We start from the raw sequence: 9,413 nt of genomic DNA, 5'->3' as shown, positions 1-9,413 counted from the left end.
CCCAACAGCACAGCAGTAATGACTTTATGAACTACTTTACTTCCAAGATCGATACTATTAGAGATAAACTTGTAACCATGCATCTGTCAGCTACAGTATCGCATCAGATAGCTTGCTATAGATCGTCTGAGGAACAATTCCACTCATTCTCTACTATAGGAGTGGAAGATTTGTATAAACTTGTTAAATCATCTAAACCAACAACATGTATGTTAGACCCTATTCCATCTAAGCTCCTAAAAGGGGTGTTTCCAAAAGTCATAGATCCTCTTCTGACTATTATTAATGCATCATTGTCATTAGGATATGTCCCCAAAACCTTCAAACTGGCTGTTCATTAAAAAAAAACACAACTTGACCCCAAAGAACTAGTTAACTACAGACCGATCTAGAATCTTCCTTTTCTGTCCAAGATACTAGAAAATGTAGTATCCTCACAATTATATTCCTTCTTAGAGAAAATGGTATTTGTGAGGATTTCCAGTCAGGATTTAGACCGTATCATAGCACTGAGACTGCTTATTGTAATGCTTTATTGGGTGGTTGTTCTGCACGCTTAATAAACAAACTCCAGCTGGTCCAAAATGCAGCAGCAAGAGTTCTTACTAGAACCAGGAAGTATGATCATATTAGCCTGGTTCTGTCAACACTGCACTGGCTCCCTATTAAATATCATATAGATTTTAAAATCTTGCTTATTATTTATAAAGCCCTGAGTGGTTTAGCACCTCAGTATTTGAACGAGCTCTTATTGCATTATAGTCCTCCACGTCCACTGCGTTCTCAAAACTATGGCAATTTGATAATGCCTAGAATATCACATTTATAATATTAAAATCCATTAAAGGATTTTTAGGCTGCATTAAATAGGACAACCGGAACCGGGAACACTTCCCACAAAACCCAATGTATTTGCTACATCGTTAGAAGAATGGCATCCACGCTAATATTAGTCTGTTTCTTTCTTACTCCGAGGTCACCGTAGCCAGCAGATCCAGTCTGTATCCAGATCAGATGGTGGATCAGGAGCTAGAGACGACCTCTACAGCCCTGAATGTCAGCGGAGATCAGGACAACTAGATGAGCCCCAGAGACAGATCCCCAGTACAGACCTTGTCTCCTAGATGGCCACCGGGACAAGACCACAGGAACCAGATGAGTCCTCTGCACAGTGTGACTTTGCTGCAGCCTGGTTTAAACTGCTGGTTTCGTCTGGCCAGAGGAGAACTGGCTCCCCGACTGAGCCTGGTTTCTCCCAAGGTTTTTTCCTCCATTCTGTCACAGATGGAGTTTTGGTTCCTTGCCGCTGTGGCCTCTGGCTTGCTTAGTTGGGGACGATTAATATCCAGCGATATCGTCGACTTGATTGCACAGATACTATTTAAACTGAACTGAGCTGGATGATGACATCACTGAATTCAATGATGAACTGCCTTTAATTGAAAATTGAGTGTTTACTATTGTCATTTTGCATTATTGACACACTGTTTTCCTATTTAATACTGTAAAGTTGCCTTGACACAATCTGTATTGTTAAAAGCGCTATATAAATAAAGGTGACTTGACTTGACTTGACTGTCCAGCCCCGCTCCTCTACCTCAGCTGCCAAGTTGGCATATTGCAGCTTCTTCCTTTCAAAGGCCTCGTTAATGGCCTCTTCCCAAGGGACCGTCAGTTCGACTATTATGACGATCCTACTGGAGTTGGACAAAGAACCAGGTCTGGGTGCACTCGCATTTCCCAGTCCCTGGCTATATTCAGCTGGCCTGCGTCAGGGGACAGGCACTTAGCCTGCTTTTTCTCCCCTTCCCTAAGAAAGGACTGCCTTTTTGGTAAGGTATTCTTGGCATTTTGGAGGATGGAGTTTGTTGACACTCTCTTGGTCTCTATTGCTTCCGCCAAGCACTTCAGTACTTGATTGTGACGCCATGTGTACCTTCCCTGTTTCAGGCTGGTCTAACAAGCCTACCAGGATATGTCTGAGGTTTGCCGGGGCTGCACACAGGTGGCAGGCTGGGTCTTGTCCACACCATAACTTCAAATTACTGATAATGGCAAAGGGTTTTTAATTTGCTTTGTTATAGCAAACGTCTTCATCGAAAAAAGTACGCTATTATGTTGAATAATATTTGGGGGAGCAGCATTTTAATAAGAAAATGTCATTCAGGTGTTGTACAATATAATCAGATGAGACTATCGGCTTCTGAGCGTGAGGCACAAGATAACTTCAGCTCAGCACTTTCCCATATTAAAGGGGTCATGAATTGAGAAATCAACTTTTACTTGAGTTTTTAATATATAAGAGGTCATCGTACTAAAAGAATATCCTGTAAGTTTCAAAACGTCCTTGTTACTGAAGATGCACCAATTGTTACGCTCTAATTTTGGTTCAGCAATAATCCAGGATCATGGCCTAATCCATGTCCGTGGTCCTTGCCTCAATACCCAATAATCGGGCGTGAATATACAATTGCTTTATGCGTGACTGGGGAACAATAAGAAAAGGACTAGTATGGTAAGATGGATAGATGAGGACGGTACAATTCTTCACTGCAGTCATCGGGTGTGGATCCTTGACGTTTTGATGATATGTTATGCTGAACATGATGTGTACTTATCTTTCGTGGATTTTGCCAGTGAGACACCTTATCCGATGTCCATTAGATCCCAGTTTATGTGCGAACTTTAGCCTGTGTGAAAGATGCATTTTGTTGAGGTGATTTTGCCAATGACCTTTGTATGGTGTTTCCAACAATGCAACACATCATCAGTTGTGTACCCCAGCCTCATTGGGGGTTTCGGCCCTTTATCACAAGACACCCTCAGCCGAGGCAGGCCCACCACAGGCTGATCAGACCCGGGTGTGTGTCACTTTGTTACATGGTCATTTGGCAGCCCACACTGTGTCCATCCACTTCAGCCACAGCCAGTGGCTGCTTCTTTCAGCGACAGTGGCCAGTTCCCTGACTATCCTCCGCTGGACATGTCCTCTGATGCCCAACTCCTTCAGCAGCCTTATAGTGAAACTAGCCACAAAGCCCCTGCAGCCCACTTCCACCGGGTATACTTTCACTGTGCAGCCCCGCTCCTCTGACTTAGCTGCCAAGTTGGCATATCGCAGCTTCTTCCTTTCAAAGGCCTCGTTAATGGCCTCGTCCCAAGGGACTGTCAGTTCGACTATTATGACGATCCTACTGGAGTTGACCAGAGAACCAGGTCTGGGTGCAGATTGGTGACTGCAATTTCGAATGGGAAAGTGAGTCTGTGGATTAAGTCGACTCGCATTTCCCAGTCCCTGGCTATATTCAGCTGGCCTGCGTCAGGGGACAGGCACTTAGCCTGCTTTTTCTCCCCTTCCCTAAGAAAGGACTGCCTTTTTGGTAAGGTATTCTTGGCATTTTGGAGGATGGAGTTTGTTGACACTCTCTTGGTCTCTATTGCTTCCGCCAAGCACTTCAGTACTTGATTGTGACGCCATGTGTACCTTCCCTGTTTCAGGCTGGTCTAACAAGCCTACCAGGATATGTCTGAGGTTTGCCGGGGCTGCACACAGGTGGCAGGCTGGGTCTTGTCCACACCATAACTTCAAATTACTGATAATGGCAAAGGGTTTTTAATTTGCTTTGTTATAGCAAACGTCTTCATCGAAAAAAGTACGCTATTATGTTGAATAATATTTGGGGGAGCAGCATTTTAATAAGAAAATGTCATTCAGGTGTTGTACAATATAATCAGATGAGACTATCGGCTTCTGAGCGTGAGGCACAAGATAACTTCAGCTCAGCACTTTCCCATATTAAAGGGGTCATGAATTGAGAAATCAACTTTTACTTGAGTTTTTAATATATAAGAGGTCATCGTACTAAAAGAATATCCTGTAAGTTTCAAAACGTCCTTGTTACTGAAATAAAAGCTTTTATTGACACCAGGCCCAGCGAACGTCAGATCCTGGAATGTGCCTATCTATAGGTTAAACACCGCCTCCACAGAAGAATATCAACTCCTAATTCTGTAGCCCCGACTACTAATTTGCACTGATTCGTGTAGGGAAATAACATAAGTGGTGCTAAACCGGATTGAGCAACCAAGCAATAAACATGCCGTTAATATTGTGCAGTGCCTGGTTGTGGAAGGACACAGTCGCTGCATAATTTTCCTTCGGATTCAAATATTAGGAATGCATGGTTGAACTTTATGATGAGTAATGAGTACTCATCTTTATGACTTTATGATGAGTTACTTAATGAGTAATGAATTTGATATTATTCAAAATGGAAAAAGGCAAGGATCCAAAAGTTACAAAAGTAATACAATAATTAACTCACCACCACTCGTGTCATATTGTCAGGGAGCATGTCAATGGACAGCCTATTGGTCGGCTCTTGTCCAGTTCTGTTCAGTGTGCGTCTGCTGGGATCTTGCTGGTCTCTTCTTGTTCTCTGGATGTCTGATGGACCTCCATTAGTCTTAACTGACTGCCCGTGAATTATACCTGACATAAAAACAAAATAAAATGTAATGTTATCTTATCTAAAACATTCACGTTGTCTGCACACTGAGTTAAAGTCAGCATGAAATGTAAATTTACCTAAATGCATGTTATAGAAGTGAAACAAGTAGTAGGAAAGAGGAGAAATAAAAAGCGATACTTATGTCCTTGATCTTACTGTGAACAATTTCATACATGCAAGAGTTTCATTCAAAAAACTCCTTATAAAATCCAAGCCCACCACCCTTTTTTTTTTTTTTTTTTCAGTGATCCATTTAACCAGTGCTTGAAGTTGGAACTTCTGTATTTTAGTCTTTAGCGTACTGGCACTTTTTTGTGCGTACCTGCACTTCTGACATGTTGCCGGTACTCAGAGTCAAAGAGTCAGTGTCTGGTGAAATAACAGCATATAAATCACAGTACCAGGAGGTGTCACCTCTCATCTTGAGAAATCGTGTGAATGAATGCAAGCGGAGTCTTGTCTGACTACTGAGCTGGTGGTGGTTGAGGAGATTCCCCCCTTCTATGTAAAAGCGCTTTGAGTGCCCAGAAAAGCGCTATATAAATGTAAGGAATTATTAATTATATTATTATTATTACTGCAGGGGTTGTCGCTTTTCCACTTTCTGGCCAGTGCGTGCGAGCCAGGGCTAATGAACCGGGTGGGTCCAATGCTGCGCTTCCACTGTCGGACCAGCGCTACTCTAAAAACCCGCCCTTAACACGCCTTTCTGAAGCAAACGGCACACAGCATCATATCACCAGCGAGGGGAAAATGAATGAATGTCAGGAGAAGTAGAATAATAATGAATTACTCATTTGAATCAGTACATTGTAACAAAAACAATACCTTAAAATGACAAGAAGCAGGTTTTTGCGATCATTAATGTAAACCGATAAACTCCAAGGAGGATCCAGTAAGCGAATTCAAAGAGTTGTACAGAACAGCACTAATGCAGAGAAAACACGACCGATTTCATCAGAGATTGTGGAGAGAATAGTGACTCACGTCCAGATGTCAGTACATTATTCTTTTCATTGTTTATTTGGCTTAAAAGCAATAATGTTTTATAATGGCCACTGGCTGGCTGAGTGAGGTTTTATGCGTTGATAAGAAGTTTAGCGATTCTGAATGTATCCAGTCAGGTCAAGGCAGGAGGTTTAGTGGTCTTTGGCGTCTCCCTGTGGTCCTGTTTGGTATCGCAGCTTGACTTGTGCTTATTTGAAAAATGTTTATTTTAATTATTGATTGATTGTGGCACCACACATAGCCTACATTGTGAATTATGAACATTAAAAAGTACTTATTTCATATAAAAAATAAAAATAAATAAATTGGGGGGAGGGGGGGTACCAGCACAAATTTTTCTACTTCAAGCACTGCATTTAACTAGGATGTACAGTTGAGGTCAAAAGTTTACATACCCCTTGCAGAATCTGCAAAATGTTAATTATTTTACCAAAACAAGAGGGATCATACAAAATGCATGTTATTTTTTATTTAGTACTGACCTGAATAAGATATTTCACATAAAAGACGTTTAAATTTAGTCCACAAGAGAAAATAATAGTTGAATTTATAAAATCGACCCCATTCAAAAGTTTACATATGCTTGATTCTTAATACTGTGTTGTTAACTGGATGATCCACAGCTGTTTTTTTTTTTTGTTTTGTGATAGTTGTTGGAAATAAATCTGGAATCTGGTTTTGAGTGAAATAAGTATGAACAGATATATTTATTAAACATTTATAACATGTGAGTTAAAAATGGTTCACTATTTGGCAAGTATTGTGTCAAATCACTCTTTTTATTCATGCATTTATAACTGCTTATCAATGATTTATAATGCATTTGTAAATGACTTATTGGTCATTTATGAACACCTCTATAAACAGTTTACAAAGGGAACCTTAATGTAAAATGTTACCAGGTTTTCAATAGACCAAACCTTTTTTGTAAATACAGCTGCAAGCAGCAATTAAGGGGCCAAGCACTACAGAAGCAAAGAAGAAAGCTAGCACCACACCAACTGCAAGAATGAGAAAATAAAGACATTTTAAGATGATTTTAGTCAAAATGACTGAAAAATCATAAAAGCAATCACTAGTGATATGATTTAATGGTTCATCATATATATACATATCAGTGGCGAGTGGTGACTTTTTTAATCGGGTATGCTGAGTGATAAAATTAAGACCCTCAGCTTTTTGGACGCACTCAAAGAGGGATCACAGATGACAAATAAGAAACACCATGGCAGGTATCGATTTAAAAGTATGCACATGTCCTTCCTTGTTTGTAAATGAAATTCATCTCCAATCCTCCTTCTATCATTTCAGGTTTATCCATTGTTATTCGAAAACTAGAAAATATAGATGGTTTTCTAAGTAAAGACCGCCAAATAACGTTTACACGTAGTTACATTATACTTAATATTCAGATGGAGATGGGGGATTCCCCCCTATATGTCTCTGCATCTGCTAAAGGTTTTTTTTTTTTTATTCCCAGTGAATAGGAGTTAAAACTTCCACCCAGGTGACACTACTCCAATAGAGAATGAGGAGTTACGTCACGATCTTTTCACTCCACATTCCATTTCGGGAAGGCGCCGCCATATTAGCAGGATACGTTATCCGTTCCAATGGTTACTTCTCATTCTCTAGACGGATAACTGCTTATCTTTTGTTTTGTTTTTGCCTTTAAGTTAAACAATCATTAATTCTTCATTGTACTGTTTGCATGGAAGATAAGCTATTTTATCACACTGCATGATAATTAGATTTTTTTCTCTTAGGTTTTGTAAACCTGATTAGCGTGAAAACAGTGTCGCCCGCTGGACGCTCGCTGCTGCTTCAGCCGTCATATGGTAGATGATCCAAATAAAAGTGTGGGTTCAACAAGCTGACAGAAGTCATTTCTTTGTTGGAAACTGTCACGGTTCATGGGTTCACTGACTCATTGTCGCTCTGTGTGTATGTGTGTGTGAGTGGGTGTGTCGGTGATTGCTGCTGACTGTTGATCTGCGCCAACTGTAGCTCATCAGCTCAGCTATATAACACCTGTGCTATCCGTCCTGTGTCAGAAGTCGATCCATTTCTTTGTTGGAAACTTTTAAATGACAAAGTATAATTGTTGTCATTATAAATATTAATTTTTTTCCATGGCCACGGAGGAGAATCAGAGATTGTGGGTCACATTCAGCAAACAGTCACGAACTCACTGTACTTTTTATATTTATTTCAACAAATGGCAAGCAAAATCAAATCCCTAGGAGCTTGTGGACAGTCTTGTAGCATTTTAAAATGCTGGTTTAATGTACTAAGACAGTGATGCTAAAAGACATGCAGATGAGCCAGAATATTAACGCAATGTGTTTAAAAGTTTAACGTAAATCGTTTTCCTCTCTTTAGAAAACTGTAGTGTAGAAAGCGCTTATGGATTAAGACAGTGATATTTAAAGTTCATATTTTGGGCTCATCTGTTTTTCTGCACATATTATGCTTTATTAGTAAGATGTGTGTACTGTCTCGGTGCATTAAAGTCCTTCTCTGATTTTATTGTTGTTTGCCATGTTGCAATGTTACTTGGCAATATTTTAAAGATATTATTATTTTGGGTATTTTGCATGGTCTGTTATAAAGAATGAGAATGTGACGTAACGGCGTGTTGAGTTCTGGGAAACTGCTTTGTTTATCCGCCATACTTGCAGGATAGCGCTGCCTTTCCGCTATTGAGTTTAGGGCCGTATTTGATTGTTTGTCATGATTGTGAAAAATGTCACCAGTGTATGTCATTCATGCTGCATTGAGAATGGCAATAGTAACTCAGATCATCGTTCTGAGAGAAAACTGGACAATGCAGTATGTTTTTTTTTTCGCGAAAAAAGGGAAGGAGGTCGCGGAGAAGACGCCGAATAGCAAATCTGTTAATGTCACTGATTAAACCCACTAACTCTCAATAAAAGAATCACATTGCTGTGTGTTTTTGAAAATGTTTATTTTGTTGGTTTAATAGTTAACATTACCTTCTTTGCGAGCATGACCCTCACTAGGCTTGTGAATTAGCAGAACTTGAATAGGGGACTTTCTAAAATGCTTAAAGTGGCTAAATGTACCAAGACAAATGTTTACAAAATTGTAAAGCATATACTATGTGTAGATATGCAGATAAGCTTAAAATGTGAACGCAACGCATTTATTTGCACGTTCAGTATTTTCCTCTCATATAAAGAACACGCTTAACTTTAGCCTAAGTGAAACAAGCATACACAAAACAAAGGGAACAATAACATGTTAATGTCCAAAATGTTCAGAGGATTCATGTTTCTTTATTTTCCTGACGTTTTTTTATTATAAAAATTTTATATAGCCCACGTTTTTATAACTTTTTATTTTGTTTATTTACCAATTAGGCATGTTGACAATAACGCATAGTCTATCTTCAACATGCATATGTTGTCTATGACCAAAAATGTAAAAAGAAATGTTTTTAGTGGACTTTTAAAATTTGCTTTGCTTGAGAAAACATACAAATACAGTTACAGCATGTTTTTTCTTTTGATTTAGTTGAGTTGGTTTTGCATCAAACATAAAGTGATTTTCAGCAATCGAGATCTGACAGCAACAGTGCATTTTTCCGCTTGGGCTAGCTACAATCCTGACGAGTCATAGCAATAGAGCGGAGGCGGGAAAGCTGCGGAGAATCCGCTCGCCTGGAAGCAACCGTAACTGACTGCCGTTAAGCAAATAAATAATTTTACGTACTTATTCCTAACTCTTTAAGCTTTAAGTTACATTTCAAATGACAAGGTATCAACTTATAATCATGTTTATATTAATTATCCCATGAACTTATTCTCTCAAATGGCCTGGGTATGCAGAGCATTCGCAGCTTATATGGATGGAATGCCACTGATATATATA

At 39.5% G+C, this 9,413-nt stretch overlaps 1 protein-coding gene across 1 annotated transcript in view; it reads right to left on the bottom strand.

The window, feature by feature from the left end:
- The window catches only part of LOC107694588 (plexin domain-containing protein 1-like), a 128,540-nt gene that overhangs the window by 29,180 nt on the left and 89,947 nt on the right, over positions 1–9,413 (bottom strand). Inside the window, exon 2 of the mRNA XM_016494288.1 lies at positions 4,326–4,492. Coding sequence (XP_016349774.1) covers positions 4,326–4,492 — 167 coding nt within the window. The remainder of the gene's footprint in view (positions 1–4,325; positions 4,493–9,413) is intronic.

The sequence above is a fragment of the Sinocyclocheilus anshuiensis genome, unplaced genomic scaffold (assembly GCF_001515605.1).
Source record: "Sinocyclocheilus anshuiensis isolate Anshui unplaced genomic scaffold, SAMN03320099.WGS_v1.1 scaffold1283, whole genome shotgun sequence".
NCBI lineage: Eukaryota > Metazoa > Chordata > Actinopteri > Cypriniformes > Cyprinidae > Sinocyclocheilus > Sinocyclocheilus anshuiensis.
Note: the sequence above shows the minus strand (reverse complement) of the source record. Positions and strands in the feature narration are given on the sequence as shown.